Source organism: Sordaria macrospora, chromosome 1 (assembly GCF_033870435.1).
Source record: "Sordaria macrospora chromosome 1, complete sequence".
Lineage (NCBI taxonomy): Eukaryota > Fungi > Ascomycota > Sordariomycetes > Sordariales > Sordariaceae > Sordaria > Sordaria macrospora.
Window position 1 is genome coordinate 1,812,918 of NC_089371.1, and position 17,020 is coordinate 1,829,937.

Below are 17,020 nucleotides of genomic sequence, written 5' to 3' on the forward strand. Positions count from 1 at the left end.
ACCGGGTAAGTCAATGACACCTCAATGCCTTTTCTGCTCAACTACCAAAAGATAACGATGCTAACCTTGGAGTCAGTACTTTCAACTCAAGCGATGGTCCGCGAGCCAAAAGGCGCAGTGGCTCTCAGAGCATGTAGGCCCATATTCGGCGTAAGTAACTTCTTTTCGATCAAATGTTCTCAAAAAATCTGGCCTACAATCCGTCCGTAAACACTGTCGGCTAGAGTTTGCACAGGGGTTGTTGATGTCATAAGGAAGCGATGCTTTATCGACTGGGTTAACGCTGACGACATACATAACAGCTTCGGTATTCTGGCTACGCTCCTTGAAATGGTTCCTGTTGCTTCCGTGTTCTTCTCATTCACGAACGCCGGTAAGTTTCACTTGGGCAAACTAGGTCTTCCCTGAGAAAACTATAAGCAACTAACGACTATTATAGTTGGTGCGGCACTCTGGGCGGCCGATATCGAGAACAAGGAGACCGAGATGACCGATGGCACAGCTCCTGGTCTTCGTGAAGCGGCAAAGAAAGCCGAGTGAGATGGTACCAGAGCAGAAGATTGACATTCGTCAATGCATCACACAGATGCACACCCCTGAGTGGAGGTAGCTTTAACATGACACAGTTGGTCAATTCGAAGGCGGTGTTGCATGTTGCATCTGCTTGGCCGAAGAGGTACGGCATTTTGACAGCGCAGGATGCTGTGCAACCAGCTCAAGCCTTCGCTTGATTCCGACTTCCAGGCTTTTCCTTCAATGTTTTTCTGTCAAAACTTTTATCCGCCTCTTCATTTCGGAGTATTGGGAGGCTAGGACATTATCTCCACCCGGTGATGGCCTCACGACGCTGAATACGAGAATAAGCACGTTTTAATTCCATGAGGGTTCCAAAGTTTTCAGCGTGGCTTTCGAGTGAGTGTTCTAAAACAAGCCTCGACACTAAAGACTGTCTCAAACTGGAGCAGAGTGTATTGCACGTGTTGTCTTTGAGATAATGAGTGTCTCAAGTTTCCTGAACCTGTGTTGCTCACACCTTCAAAGCTCATATACGGTTAGTAATTAAACCGAAACATGTCAAGAGTTGCCGGGGAAGCAGTTTGAGCGGGCTCGGCTGCGGTACTTGTCAGTTTGCTTCGCGGTCGAGGCGTCGTTCTTGTTCCCGTCATTTTTCCAACGGCCGGATACGCCATGCAGGTAGGCACTTTGATGGTGCACAAACCCGATCTCCCCGACCAAAGCGGCGACCAGCTTGACAGGGCCTTCTTCCGCAAGTGCAGGCAAGAGAGTGAACCAACATATGTGAGTCCTAGAACTTTTGTTTTTTTCTTGTCACAGACAAACATCGGATCATGACATGGCAGACGTGAGCAGTCAAATGCTTGCGATAGCTTTCACTCACAAGATATTCAAGGGGTAGTCCTCCCAGCAACTACCTGTCGATACATGGTACATGCTGCTGTATCTCCCACGGCGCCACAAACCAAATGTGTGACACTCCTTCAGGAACACCCAATCTACTCGACCGGTTGCTTACATACTTTAAGTACCTTTGTCATTTTGTTTTGACGTCTTCGGGTTTGTAACGGTGCCCCACGGATTGCTGCACATCACCCAGCTCAACGCCTTCACGGAGTTTGAGCCGATGTGGCGCTATCTAATGGATTATCAACTGGAACTCGGCCGCTGGTCAGTCACCAACGGTTAGCTCTCTTTCCAACTTGACTCTTACTCCTAATTCTAACTTGTGCCCTGATCAAAACAGGACACCTTTGCGCACGCTTGCTGAGGCAGTCCCGGGAAACCTTCAGTTTGCGGATAGCTATCCCGGTATTCTGATTATCGTGTGAGGACTGTGGCGCTATGTTCGATGGTGTTACCACGGGAGCGAGATGACACAGGGGGGAGAGTGTACAGATTCAGCCAGGAGCCGAAAAGGGAAGTGTTTTGATGTCGTATCAAGTGAAGAAGAGTCGACAAAAACCCAAGATCACTATGGCCTTATTTGCTGCCATTATCTGCACATAAGCGTTGGGTTGATGCTGTCCCTCATGCGCCTCTAGAGGAAAGCTGAGATTTCAGGTTCACTTCCCGATCATGCAGCTCTCCTGGCAGAATTCTGCAACTGGGTCGTTGATACAATCCCACAAAATGGGAAGGAAGCAGATGCCATGGGCGTACGTACGGTAGGTAGCAGAGAGGGAGCGACGGGAGAGTATCGGCGGACACAACACCACCGAACAACAAGCAAACAGGGACATTCAAGCAACATTCTAGAGCAGAAAGGAAAGGCTTGGAAGCTTCCTCCCGGAGATGCCATATCATCTCAAGGTTCTGTGCATGGAAATCCCCAGCACATCAAGGCCATCGTCAGTCAGACTGGAACTCAAGGACGGAAACTGAAGCGTTATCGTCATGGACACTCGGCAAGCCCAGGTACAATCTCGGGATGTTCCAGTTCCCCAAGTCCTCTGTCGTGTTCCTGTCCAAATAACAAGGGAAGAGACTCAAAGCTTTGTCCCCACACACAGTCGCATTATGATGCTTGTCAAGCTGTCGGCACCCAGTTCCCTTCTCCTTATGGAGCCAGGAACAGAGGCAGGGAACAGCCCAAAAGACACCATATCTCTCACCTTGGAGTGAGTAGGGCTGGTAGGTGGTTTTTGATGACCTCAACTTGAACCCAATAGTTCATCAACTGAGGTCTCGAAGATTAAGGGGTTAGTGTCTCTCAGGTTTCAGCCCGGCTAAGCAGGTCTGTCTTTTGTGATGAATTCTAACATACCATTAACAGAGAAGACCAGGTCAACCTGGTATACTTTCGGGGGGTTGCCCCTTCCCTGACTGCAAAAGAACGTAACAACAATCTAGGTCAGGAAGGTGCTCTCGGTCAAGTTTGACCAGCCGTGCAGTGGTGGAAGTGACGACCCCTCCGCTGACGACTTTTGTTCGAGTTGAACGCGACGAAACATGAGGGAACCTCGAACGACCCTGCCTCAGTCATTGATTGGGACACGGAGAATTTTGCAACTGGAGCTGCTGCAGTGGTTCGGGAAACGGGTGCTCCTTCTATATCTGTCTAGGTCTCTCCCTCGGGTTTCGCGTGTGTAGAAGGACCACCGCCTCGCCTACTTCCTCCCTCTCATGCCGTCCTTCCCTGATCATTTTATTTCCTTTTGTCTCAACTACTCCTTCCTCTTTACTTCCTCCTCCTCCTGACTTTCCTCTTTTCCCTTCGAGAGGAACGTTATCCAGTCCTTCACCTAGGTCAACACAAGATCTCGACAGTCTCGTCATCGGCTTGCCTTGCACTCTTATCTGAGATCGCTGGGCGAGTTTGTTCATTCACTCAATTTTTTTTTTTTTTTTTTTTTTTTTTTTTTTTTGAACTTTTGGCTTCATGCTGGTCCCTCTTTAAGCCCTCATTTTGGCCAGTCCGTTCCATTCACAGTATCCTTAATCAACAGGGCAATCTGCTCTACATTTTGACATCACGCCTACTCAGCTCAAGACACTACCTGACCTTTAGTCGGTCGCCACTGCTGTTGCATCATCCACCGATCTAGTTGGAGGAAACAGGAGTCGGCCCCTAAAAATGAAGGTCTCCAAAGCCGTTGCCGGCCTTGTGTCCGCCACCGTCCTCTTCGGCTTCGCTCCTGCAGTGTTGGCAGATGAGGCGGGATTCTTGGCTCGCTTGCGTCAGGCCCTCGGCAAAGGGCATACCAATAAGGCCAATGACCCTCATTACGATCTTTATGGCGGTTATACCCCAGAGGAGAAAGTTTACAGTTATCCACCTTATGGATATCACCCACCTCCACCTCCTCCACCGCCTTCTTCGACAACGTCAGCATCTGATGAGCCAGTTACAACAACCAGTCGAGGTAAGTGACCTAAGAAGGGCCAAGCAAGACCGGGAAAGAACACTAACAGCTGCTAGAATATGGGTCTGAGACTTCGAGCTCATCATCCCCAACCGGCTCTGAGACTTCAGAGACAGATGCGTATGGATCAAGTACCACAACTCGTCCCCCGACGCCACGCCCTACTACGAGCTCAGCAAGCTCAACGGGCCATGTGAGCTCAGGCAGTTCTCAGACGAGTCTAACAGCTCCTGAAAGTGGACTCTCTTCGTCCATGCCTACCGCTACATCTTCTGGGTTCACAAATATTTCTTCATCCACGGCTCCTGAGTCTTTGTCGTCAGGTTACAGCTCCTCTGCACCATCGTCGTCTGGCTCGTCTGCATCAATATCAGATAATCTTTCCGCATCGCCTACCTTGAATTCCACGACAATCTCTCCCGCATCCTCTTCAGGCCATAGCAGCCAGCCGTCCAGTATTTCTGACTCAACACCTTTACTTAATACCACTTCAGTAGTATCTACTACATCGGCCGATTCTGCTTCAGAGACGGCAAGCCCTACGTCAGGTGGTACCACATCATTGACCTCACCTAGTCCACTGATCTCCATTAGCATCAGTATTGGCCCGGAGAGCTCATCTTTCTCAAACTCAAGCACTGGGGCAGCAACAGTACCGCCTAGCAGCGAATCAAGTAGTTCTACTTCACTCGCTACGTCGGAACCCTTTCCGTTCACCAACTCTTCGAGCCCAGGTCCCAGCGTCGGTCCCACTGGCTCGAGTGTTCCGATGCCTACTGGTGGTTCTTCAACTAGACTATACACTCCGACGTCTGGGGCAACGTCCTTCCCTGCATCCGGTGGTTCAAGCCTCCCAACCTCTTCAACCAGCTTGTCGGGGACATCAGTCCCTTTCCCAGTTTCAGCTAATAGCACAGCTGCTGGCCCTTCCAGCGGCAGTGGCATCTTGCCCTCAGGCTCTAGTTCTCCACCATTCCCGGCATCAAACTCAACCTCGGGGTTCCCAACATCCGGGACGTTGACACCTCCGTCTGGTACAAGTGCTTCTGCGCCAACATCATCGAGTTCGTACTACCCAAGTTCTAACTCCTCAGGCCTTCCCGCTGGTGTATCAACCAACGGAAGTACATTTCCGGGTACCGGCTCCAGTCCCACAAGCGCATCTACCACTGGCTTTACGCCCCCTTTGTCTGGGAGCATCTTACCATCAGGATCCTCCTCGGCCCCTTTCCCTGTCACAAACTCATCTGCACCTCTCACGGGCTCAACTGGGCCAAGTGCAACGGGATCAACCACTCCCCTAGAATCATCTTTGACAGCCCCGTATCCGGTATCCAACTCATCTGGGATTATTCCCAGTTCTACCGGAGCTGGCTTTGGAACAGGCTCTTCGACTTTGCCTGCATCAACAAACGCCCCGGAATCTTCCACTACTTATCCCTTATTTAATTCTACTGTCCCTATGGGAACAGGTACCACTCCCTTAGTCCCAGAATCTACGGGAACTGGAGGCCCTATCGGCTCGGTGCTACCAACGTCTATTCCTGGCTCGCCATCGGTTCCTTTCCCACTCACAAACAGTACTGGGCCGGTTACCGGAACAGGTACTTCGCCGTCAGGACCAATTTCCTCCGGTTCTGCACCGCTCACGTCAAGCTCAGTGCCCTTAAGCAATGTTACCGCATCAGCTCCTCTCAGCTCATCCGCTGGATACGGATCCAGTCTTCCTTTGACATCAAGCACCCCTTACCCTGCCGGAAATTCATCATCACCAAATATTGGCACAGGAAGTGGGATGCCTACTATTCCCCTTTCCACGCAGACTGGTGCACCCAGCGTCCCTTATCCCTTGCCAAACAGCACAAACTCTGTTCCTGGGACCGGAGCAAGCACAGCTCCTTTAGTAACCGGGCCGTCCGTGATAAGTAGCGCACCAACCTCAGAAGCAGGTCCCACGGGTGGCTCTACAGCTCCCGGTACTGGCACTTCTGGTTTCCCTCTAAGCTCCTTGGCACCCAGTAATTCATCAGGGCCATATCCTTTCCCAAACTCGACCACGACACTTCCTGGTGCCACTGGACCTTCAGCAACTGGCGGTACGTCATTGACAAGCACCGAATTGCCTGCAAGTCCCCTTCCGAGCAACAGTGCTCCTCTTGGCACTGGAGCTTCGAGCGGCCTGCCATCTACCAGCAGTCCTGCAGCTTCAAATGCCCCGTTCCCCTTGACAAATTCAACATCAGGTTTACCGGGTCCTACTGGTACAGGAACGAGCCCAATCAGTGAAGCATCAACTTCGGCAACTTTGTCCGAAAGTTCAGTATCCATGCCATATCCGTATCCAAACACGACATTGCCCGCTCTTACCAGTGGGACAGGTCAGATACCTGGTACCGGATCAACCAGCCCTATTCCTACTGGGGGTCTCTCTTCTTCAGCACCGTTCCCTCTTTCAAACGCGACATCGCCGTATCCGATCACTGGCACAGGGTCCCCAACATTGGTAACTGGCACAGGAATTTCGAGTCCATTGTCAAGTGCATCGTCCATCCCATCAGCTCCATTTCCCATCTCTAATGGAACATTGCCCGTTCCTGGGACTGTTACCGGGACACAACCAGCTGGTACAGGCTCATCAAGCGTGTTGCCCAGTGTGGCTTCCACCTCTACGCCCTACCCCTATCCCAATGGTACATCGGCGACTGGGACAGGCTCTTCCGGCCCGACAGCTCCATATCCCCTTGGAAATTCGACTACGCCCGTAGCTGGCTCTTCTGGGAGCTCACCACTTACAACCACAGGCTACGAAACTTCGGAAACAGCTCCAGGAACTACAGCTTCACCACCATATCCTGCCGGCAACTCGAGCATTCCAGCAGGCTCTACTGGAACAGGAAATGGCAATGCCCCGTCAAGCACCCCTCTCTATCCCACATCGCAGTTCCCCACGAAAGGACCTCCTTTCCCAGCCGCGAACTCAACCTCAATTGTTGGGCCTTCCAATCCTTCCATCATACCTAGCGGTTCCATTCCCGGGTCTGTCACCACAGCGCTCCAAACCGGTCCCGGGGTCATTACGAGCAATGCTCCGTACCCGTTAACTAACTGGACCTCTTCCCTGGGACCAACGGGCACTTCTGTGCCGAGTAGCGGACTTGGCCCTGGTCTTTCATCGAGCTTTGCCCCATATCCACTGTCCAATTCGACTACCGGGAGCAATCCTACAGTCGACACTACTTCACCTTTGAGCTCAGGGACGGCAGCACCTGGTCAAGAAACCTCACAAAGCTTGACTTATGCTCCTTACCCGCTCACGAACGCAACTACCACAGCCCCTCTGACGGGCTCTGGAGGTTCAAGTCTGACGAGTCCTGCCTTGACGTCGCCTACCAGCGGAGCTCCTTTCCCATTGTCAAACTCGACGATGACTCAGGGCCCCACTGGTAGCATTGGGACGTCGGGCAGCCCTGGTGGCTCTTCCCCCTCGGGAGGAATATCAACAAACCAACCTGAGTCTGGTAGCTCTGCCCCCTATCCATTGACTAACAATACTTCACAACCAGCACCAACAGGAGCACCCCCAGGGACCGGCTCGTTGACTGTTCCATTTTTCACGACACCAGTCGGATCCTCTTCTGGTGCACCCGTTAGCACTGTACCGTTCCCTCTGTCGAATGGTACGAGCAATGTGCCAACCGGAACAGCAGGAACTGGTAGTGTCCTGTCCTCTACCACGCCTGTGACAGGGTCATTTTCCAACTCTGGAACGGGCTCTATCCCTACTCCAACAGGCGGCATTTCCAACTCAGCGCCGTACCCATTGTCTAACTCTACCACTTCTGGTGGACCTACTGCCGGACCTACTGGCTCGTCCAGCGGCACAGAATCCCCGATCGTTACATCAAGACCCTACACTTCAGCCCCATATCCAGTTTCAAACACGAGCCTGTCTTCAGATTCTACCGGTGGCCCAATAACGCCACCCAGCTCGGGATCAGGACCGTCCGGCATCTTCACCACGGCTCCAGTCTCATCCGGCTCTTCTTACTCGTCTGCTGAGGCAACCTCGGCACCATATCCCTTGACAAATTCCACTACTCCTTCGCCAGCAGGCACGGCTGGAAGTGGATCGATGCCTCTTTTCACCCCGAGCATCTCTCCTTCCTCGGGCCCATCCGGAACAGGTGCAAGCAGTGCAGCTTTGACATCTGATACCGCTACACCACCTTATCCGACATCGAATGGAACCGCAACTGTACCTTACGATACGACATGCACAGAAGAGTGGACACCGCCTCCCGAGACAAGCCCATGCAACAGTACTGAGTTCTCAGCCTGGCCAACATCAACTCCCACAGGCAGTCCAATCTCCAGCTATTTCCCAACGGTGTCCTGCAACGAGACTACATTCCTCACCTATTACTCTCCCGGCCCAACACTGCCAACCTCCTCAGGTAGCCTGAGCTCAACATCAGTCCCAGAAACACAAAGTGGTATGAATCGGTCCCACGCCCCTTTTTTGATACCCACTTACTAACAATGGACACAGAAACAGAGTCAAGCTCCACCACTTCCACGACTGGTTATGGAAGCCCCTCTAGCAGTACACGGGAGTACACGCCCCCCGCGTCATCCCCTGCTTATAACCCAATCGACTCCGGCATGGGCCCGCTAGATCATCATCATAACCATAGCAGCGGACCATTGTAAGGGTCTTGAAGAGAGGACGATGACAAAGAAGACCATGGCTACAGTCTCACGAAAACTACGTCGCGAAGTCAGCACTGCACAGCTTTTGGTTGTCGTTATGCCTCCTACCACCGGCTAGGCAGAGAAATTTTCTGCTTGAGAATGAGTATTTGTTGGTGTGATTATATGGAAGTCTTTTGAAGCACATATTTCTGTACGTCTTCTAATCTGCTGCTATCCTGCGCCAGCTAGTTTAAGCAGGGCGTTGTCAAATTCTTTTTCTTCTTTTCGTTTTTTGTTTTTTTTTGGGGAGGGGGGGGGGGGGGGGGGGGGGGGGGGGGGGGGGGGGGGGGTTGTTAGGGAAGAAAGGGACAGGATACACTCTAGGAAATATGTGCGGTCGCAATTAGACGGATCTTAATACACTACCCTGAACCACACAGTTCTTCAATGGTTTGCAATGAGTAGTACCGCCAATGTTGCCGTGGTGACGGTATTTCTTGGCTGTGGGAAGGGATGAAGAAGCTGTTGAGCTGAGCACCCCATTGTCCTAGAATGATATTGATAATTTGGCGGATATTCTGATGCTGAAATATGATGCATAATATTCTTTGCGGGGGTAGTTATGATGTTCACAACCGGAAATGTCACTGGCAACCTGTTGTCGTTTCTATGGGTGTCTCGTGTTGTTTTGTTTTGGTTATTTGTTGATGTTCAGTTTTGCCCCTATTTCGATCTTGGATGGGGGCTGGGCGACAGCTCCAGGAGGCTTGTCCACCGTGCAACGCGGGGTCCGGAAACCGGAGACCATGGTTGGTTGTTAAGGAAGTACCCGGGATTGAACGGTTGGTAGCTGCGAATTGCCGATAAAAGGGCGCACTCGAGGTATCGTCCAAACAACCTTGACTAAAAGTATATGCTGGGAGGTAGCGACTGACGACATGGCTCGTCTCCTTGCCTTTCCCAATTCCAAAGTTTTTACATATGTTTTCCATCAGTCCCTTCCCTTGTCCTCTGTTGGTTTGATATCGCACTCTCGATTGCACTGCCGTAGCGAGTGTTCACCATGCCGTCTGGCAAAAGACCAAACGCAACAAGCCATCGTTGTGAAGCAGGACCACAAGTGGCAAGAACGGGTTGTCGTCGTTTCCCTCGAGACAAGCAATGGCTTGTCATTGGTGAGCAGGCCATGCCGACCCCCGAGCACGTCATCCGAGCTAAACCCAACATTGCAACATCATTTTCTCTCAGGCCTGGATATTGTCTTGACTCGCCTTGTCTGACTCCGATTAATGCGGAGAGGACTCCGTTTTGGTTTTATGGAAACCGACGAAAGTTTCGTGGAGTTCGTCCCATCCGATCCGCCGTCATGGCATTTCCGGGAACCGGAGGAGGTTTGGGGGTTTCATGTAGCTGGTACTTGCGTTCAACCTTTGCGTGATGCCGCTCCCTGCTGCAACTTCTTGGAGAACTTCGAGAACCTAATAAACAAGAACGAACGAACCGTTCACCAAATTTGTGTTAGTTGATGACCGAACGGGACGAACAAAAACACGCTTGGGGTATGTTCGGCAACCGACTGGTCCTGGGCTAATATAAAATTTTAGATACCTTTACCCCCAGTTGACTACAGTAGAGTGGAGGTAGTGCTTTGGCCGTACCAGTTTCTTCCCCGCTTTCCAGCCTTGTACGAAAAGGGTATAATGCAACTGGCTCTAGCTCACCGCCTTTGTAACAACCTCGGGTGTAAATCCTAATTTCTATTATCTTCTATAATATTTGTAGTATCATTATTAATATAAATTATTATTATTTATAGCTGTTTTCATTCCAATCGCTATAGCTATTAACTTAACTAACACACCCATTAAGGAGGTCATTAACCTCTTGCTTATTGCTACGAATACATTAAGTAGCATACTTATAAACAACTTCTTAATACCATAGGAAGCAACACTACTAAACAATTTCTCCTAAGACAATAAAACTGTTACAAGTTGGCATTGGCTATATAGTGTGCATTCCGAGTTCTGCTTTACAAGCAGAACATTATTTTTTCTTTTGTAGGTTTGGCCGTCTAGGCATATGCACCCTAGCCTGTCATAAAAACTATTTTTATCAATCTAATACTCTTTAAAAATTAAACTATTAATAGTTAAGTAGTTAATAATTAGCTTAATAATAATTAAATTAAGTTTCATCCTATTAAAATTGTTAATAGTCGTTCTCTTAGTATAACATATTTTTTTTTAAATAACGTACCATTATTATTTCAACCTCTCGCAGCCTTAACTATTAAAACAATAATAACCGAAACACCTTAATTAAGTTGAAAATGCTTGTAGTTCTTAAATTACTATCTTCCAGTCTATTGGTTCTTAATTGTTTAGTTTTAGTAGTAAGTGAATTATCTTTAATAATAAAAGAATCATTATAGTAATAAAATAGTTTGCTAAGTATATTAACAAAAGGTACTTTAAAAGTAGTAAGCGTAATGAGTATAATAAAGTATAGCAGAAAGTATTAAAAACATATAAAGGAAGGTGGCTATATAACTTATAGACTAATAGACCCTTTTCTTCAAAGTACAATATTAAAAAGCTTTGATATTAAATATGGAAGGAGTTAATAATATGACAAGCTAGGGTGCATATGCTTAGACGGCTAAATCTACAAAAGATAGGACGATGTTCTGCTTGCAAGGCAGAACTTAGAATGCACACTATATAGCCAATGCCAACTTGTGACACTACCTCCCCTTAAAGCGAAGTTATCTTTCGATAATCTTCAAGATAAGGCCTCGGCCCCGGCCTCATTTCCGAGGGCGACAATGTTGCGGAGGATTTATCGCAATGCGACAGCTTATATAGCACTATCTGAAAATGCAACTTCCCGCTAAGTTGGACATTTTCCAATGTGCCGATACGTGGCATTTCAGTACTTTTCGATTTGCATCCATAGTCCTCAATTGTCATTACATTCTTAGGAGCTGCGCTCGACTAAGTGCCGACAAAAGTATCCTAAAATTGCTCTCGAAATTGCCACGGTCGGGAATCGAACCCACCGCTTAAGCAGAACATACTATGACAGGCTAGGGTGCATATGCCTAGACGGCTAAACCTATAAAAGATAGGACGATGTTCTGCTTGCAAAGCAGAACTCGGAATGCATACTATATAGTTAATGCCAACCTGTGACAGTTAATTAGCGAATTAAAAATAGGTTGATCTATATAAAAGAAGTTTTTAAACCAAGTAACTAACTTAGTATAGAGTCTTTTAATAATATTTTTTGTATACGCTAGCCCTCATAGGTATATAGTATTAAAGTTGCATTATTACAACTAGTGTCACAGGTATTACTGCTCTATTTCTATATATAAGTACACATGCACATATGCTGTAGTAGTGTAGCTAGCTGAGTGCAGCTGTCTAACTGCAGTACATTCAGTAGTCTAAGTATAGACTGCTGTTATAGGTCTGGGTATCCTACATAGTTCTCGTGCGCACACAAGATTCTCTTCCTATTCTTCGCATAATAATCAAAGTCTTAGCTTAGTGCTTGCTTGCGCTATATGATAACTAGATACTGTACGTAACGCTATTGTTATTGTAGTAGTAAAAGCAATTTGGAAATAAGAATAATAAGTAATATATTAGAACATTTTATAATATTAATTATTATATAAATTAATTCGTAAGCGTTAAGGTTATTGTTATTGTATTTTAATACGTAAAAGAAAGCGTTAAAGTTAATACTTTTTATTGAATTGGTATTTTTTAAGCTATTTAGTACTAGCTTTCTACTTATGCTAGTTACCTCCTACTCATTTAACTTTCACCAGTACAACAGCTAAGAAACGGTAGAAACCTACTATACTATATCCATTTTAGAAAGCGTTATTTGTATTTAAAAAAGATACAAAGAGTGTTACTAATATTAGTAGAGACAATAAGGATTAAAGCTATTCAGAGCTTGCTCTACTACCTAGTTTGGATTAGAGAGCGAAAAAATCCAGCTTGTCATAATTATTTTCAGCTTTCTACTGTTCCTAGTCTAGGACCAGTTGGTTGCCGAACATACCCTTGCTATAATTGGGGTTTGCTAAAGTCCTGCCAGAGAGATCATCGCAGACACCGTTCACAAGTTATTTCCGGCTGGCGGGGTGAGACGGGAGATTCTTGAAAAGCATGAGGCGCTTTTCACTTTGGATGTAGGTATTGCATACCTGTGGAAAGAATAAGGGTTAGTACTCGTCAGGTCTACAAAATCGACCGTTTGACTAGCGGTACATGATGGCCTCTTACACGACGTTTGACTGCCCTGTTGAGCATTCCCCCCCACAACCAACCCTCGTCCGACAAATGATATACACCGGATATATGTTTCACGATCGCTCTCACCTACAAAGCAATAACGACCACCAACCCTATCGATAACTACTACGTTACTGTGGGTAAATCTACAGCCAGAGAGCTTCTTTTCCTTGGACCGGGGGCAGGCCTGAAATTCTGTTCCGCCGCATCCATGTTGATTTGTAACGCGCTGACTCCGGTTTCTCGGAGCCCCTCCGTCTGGGAATACGTTGGTGACGGTTCTCCTCTCAGTCTCGGGTTCACGGCTCAGATTTCTTCTTCACCTGGCCGAGGAGGTGTTTGCTTTGGGGGTATTGGAATTCGAGTGACTAAATCCAGATCCGGACCCTTCCTTTCTCCTCCCGAATCGCCGGTTCATCCGTTTTACGTTAACATATGGGATGTACTTGCTTGCATATACAAACTCTCCATCTTCTGGCCCACCCACCCCGGTCTCCGCTACCTTTCTTTAGCGGCACTCTCTGACTTACATACCTCCATAAGAACGGACGACAATCCACTTTGGATCGTCAGTCTTTCAAGAAGTTGAGGTTGTTATCCATCTTTCTTCCCCTTCCTCTTCTCCTTCTTCCTCGTCCCCAGTCCACCATCCATCCTTCCCTCTCTCTCTCGTGAACGAACAGGTCTTCGTCACGCCCGCCTCAACTTAGCTTTTTGCGCTGAAGCCACGAACTTTACTCGACACATATCCTGTATATCATATCACATTATCCAAAATGTCCAACCCACCCCACGGCGGCGTCCTCAAGGACCTGATCGCTCGCGATCTCCCTCGCCATGCTGAGCTCGAGGCTGAGGCAGAGACTCTTCCCGCTCTGCTCCTCTCCGAGCGTCAGCTTTGCGATCTTGAGTTGATCCTCAACGGTGGTTTCTCTCCTCTTGAAGGTATGTTTTTGTTGTTGTACTTAGTGGTTCTGTTTTGGTCTACATTTGACCACTGTCCCCCGTCCCCTGTCCTCCGGTTCTGGAGGGCGATGATGGTGGGGTTATGGGCTTCAGAAAGGCGAACCCCGCCATACCTATCATTCATCATCCATTGCGCCTCGCTCAAAGTCACAAAACCAACAGAAGCCCTGGAAATAACTATTGGAGACTATGGATAATTTGCTAATAGCTCAATTCGTCTCGACGAACGATAGGTTTCATGAACCAGGAAGACTACAATGGGTGCGTACCTCTTGTTTACTTGTTAACCCTCCAAGGCGAACCCCTGCTGGATTGTAGAGCAGCCGACTAACACGGGACTTTTACCCCAAACAGCGTCGTCAAGGAGAACCGCCTCGCTTCCGGCCTCCTCTTCTCCATGCCCATCACCCTCGATGTGTCTGAAGAAACCATCTCCGAACTCGGCCTCAAGGCCGGCGCCCGCATCACCCTGCGCGATTTCCGCGACGACCGCAACCTCGCCATCCTGACGGTCGATGATGTCTACAAGCCTGACAAGTACGTAAACAACAGATATGAATTGCGGGAGTGGGGGTGGACTTACACCACGAGAACACACCGGATGCGCGTGGCACGTTATTTGCGCACCTAGAGAACGTGGGATCAAAGAATCTACGGGATGAAATGCGCGCCAAGTGGTTGCGTCATTGCTTGGCGAATGGCCAATTCGTGATACTCGAGACCGGCGCGGGTGGAAATGTGACAGGACAAGAAGAGCTGACATTTGCGACAATGCAGGGCTCTCGAGGCTAAGGAGGTCTTTGGAGGAGACGAGGAGCACCCTGCTGTCAAGTTCCTCTACGAGACTGCCAAGGAGTACTATGTGGGCGGCAAGCTTGAGGCTGTCAACAAGCTCCAGCACTACGACTTTGTCGACCTCAGATGTGAGCAGCAAAGCACCCCCTCTTCTTGGCCCCGTTCGCCCTATGTTGCGATATACTGACGCGAGATGGGATAACAGACTCTCCCGCGGAGATCCGCACCCACTTCGACAAGCTCGGCTGGTCCCGAGTCGTCGCCTTCCAGACCCGTAACCCCATGCACCGCGCCCACAGAGAGTTGACCGTCCGCGCTGCCCGTTCGCACCATGCCAACGTTCTCATCCACCCCGTCGTCGGCTTGACCAAGCCTGGTGACATTGATCACTTCACCCGTGTCCGCGTCTACAAGGCTCTCCTCCCCAGATACCCCAATGGCATGGCCGTCCTCGGTCTCCTCCCCCTTGCCATGCGCATGGGCGGTCCCCGCGAGGCCATCTGGCACGCTATCATCCGCAAGAACCACGGTGCGACCCACTTCATCGTCGGCCGTGACCACGCCGGTCCCGGCAAGAACAGCAAGGGTGTCGACTTCTACGGCCCTTACGATGCCCAGTACGCCGTCGAGAAGTACCGTGACGAGCTCGGCATTGAGGTCGTTCCCTTCCAGATGATGACCTACCTCCCCGATAGTGATGAGTACGCCCCCGTTGATGAGATTCCCAAGGGTGTCCGTACCCTCAATATCTCCGGAACCGAGTTGCGCGCTCGCCTTCGCAGCGGCCGCGAGATTCCCGAGTGGTTCTCTTACCCCGAGGTCGTCAAGGTGCTGCGCGAGTCGCACCCTCCCCGCTCCCAGCAGGGCTTCACCGTTCTCTTTACCGGCTACCCCAACTCAGGCAAGGATCAGATCGCCCGTGCTCTGCAGGTAACGCTCAACCAGCAGGGCGGTCGTTCCGTCTCCTTGTTCCTCGGCGAGAACATTCGCCACGAGCTGTCTTCCGAGCTGGGCTACAACCGCGAGGACCGCGATAAGAACATTGCTCGCATCGCCTTTGTTGCTTCTGAGCTGACCAGGTCCGGTGCCGCTGTTATCGCCGCTCCCATTGCCCCCTTCGAGAAGGCCCGCCAGAGCGCCCGCCAGTTGGTTGAGAAGTACGGCGATTTCTACCTCGTGCACGTCGCCACTCCCCTCGAGCACTGCGAGAAGACCGACAAGAGAGGCATCTACGCCAAGGCCCGCGCCGGCGAGATCGAGAATTTCACCGGTGTTAACGACCCGTATGAGACACCCGTCAAGGCCGACCTTACCGTCGACTGCGAGAAGCAATCCGTGCGCTCCATTGTCCACCAGATCGTTCTCCTGTTGGAGAGCCAGGGTCTCCTCGATCGTTTCTAAAGGGGTTCTTCAGCGGTTGCATGGTTTTGCGTTATGCCAAAAGACCATCAAGTGCTGAGTGGTCAATTTGGCAACGAAATGATGAAACGAAAACAGGAAAACGAAAATGGGGTAAAGTGAAGGGCTAATGATTCCTCCATGGTTGCGGCGTTGATGGAATGGGAAGCAAGGGATGGATATGGAGGCTACTACAAGCAATATTGATGATCAGATACCTCAAGGTAGAACAGAACAAAATGGGATTTGAAGCTTTTTTTTTTTTCTCGCATTCAGAACATCAGCAGCTTCTTCGCGCGCCGGTCTGAATGGTATGCATTTCTGCATGTTGTTGCCCTGCATATGAATCCGTGTCAGGGACAGTGCAGCAAGCAAAGTTACCTAAACATCCGCCCATCCCAAAGTCATGAACCTGCTGTTGATTCGACTGTTCGCCTTTCTGCTGCTGGTGGTGTGCCCCATGTGGTTCCAAGCCTGGGACGAAGGGGGGGACCCTTTGGTCTGGTTGGCGGCTGAATGTGCCAACCCCTCTCTGCCGTCCATGTGGACTGTGGTTTAAACATCGCAAGGCGCTTAACATGCAGCGGACGCTGCAGCCAGCGGGTACCCGGCCTGTCGGCTTCAAGGCATTGATCTATGTAAAGGAACCAAGACTGATGGCACTGATGCCCGACAATTGAAGCTCTCGTGTTGTACTGAAATCTCGTTAAAACTTTGACTGTTATCGCAAGGTTCGTGATGCTCTTGATGCTGCGGTGTTCATCTGGACTAGGATGTATGGTACGTGGGCGTAAGGAGACACATGGGGATATGGGATGGAAGAGCAGGGAAGGTTTCGTTGGAAACGCCCAACAGGAATGGGATGAACAGCGTCAGGTGGGTCATGCCCCGTGCAACGCCCTGTAGTGATGGAGGTTGGACCTGGAGAACAACCAATTCGGCGTCGAGTTCTTTTTTCTTTGGGAAGGCTCCAGA

The 17,020-nt window shown here is 49.6% G+C and overlaps 2 protein-coding genes across 2 annotated transcripts; both read left to right on the top strand.

Moving 5' to 3' along the window:
* Positions 1–3,592: 3,592 nt before the first annotated feature.
* SMAC4_05430 (uncharacterized protein) lies at positions 3,593–8,882 on the top strand (the record flags this gene model as incomplete). Its single annotated transcript, XM_066090289.1, has 3 exons — positions 3,593–3,881; positions 3,938–8,374; positions 8,431–8,882. 3 exons carry the CDS (start codon positions 3,593–3,595, stop codon positions 8,589–8,591), a joined length of 4,887 nt encoding a protein of 1,628 aa, XP_065945528.1. The 3' UTR covers positions 8,592–8,882.
* A 4,675-nt stretch (positions 8,883–13,557) lies between these two features.
* Positions 13,558–16,218, top strand: SMAC4_05429 (uncharacterized protein). The gene is made up of 5 exons (XM_003347082.2): positions 13,558–13,831; positions 14,086–14,113; positions 14,207–14,389; positions 14,630–14,775; positions 14,853–16,218. Exons 1-5 carry the CDS (start codon positions 13,663–13,665, stop codon positions 16,046–16,048), a joined length of 1,722 nt encoding a protein of 573 aa, XP_003347130.1. The 5' UTR covers positions 13,558–13,662; the 3' UTR covers positions 16,049–16,218.
* The last annotated feature ends 802 nt before the right edge of the window (positions 16,219–17,020 follow it).

Bases quoted from the DNA above. Each gene is read 5' to 3' on its own strand.
- SMAC4_05429 (XM_003347082.2), top strand. From the start codon at position 13,663: ATGTCCAACCCACCCCACGGCGGCGTCCTCAAGGACCTGATCGCTCGC. The intron at 14,114-14,206 runs GTGCGTACCTCT...TACCCCAAACAG, and splicing joins AACCAGGAAGACTACAATGG to CGTCGTCAAGGAGAACCGCC. The intron at 14,776-14,852 runs GTGAGCAGCAAA...ATGGGATAACAG, and splicing joins CGACTTTGTCGACCTCAGAT to ACTCTCCCGCGGAGATCCGC.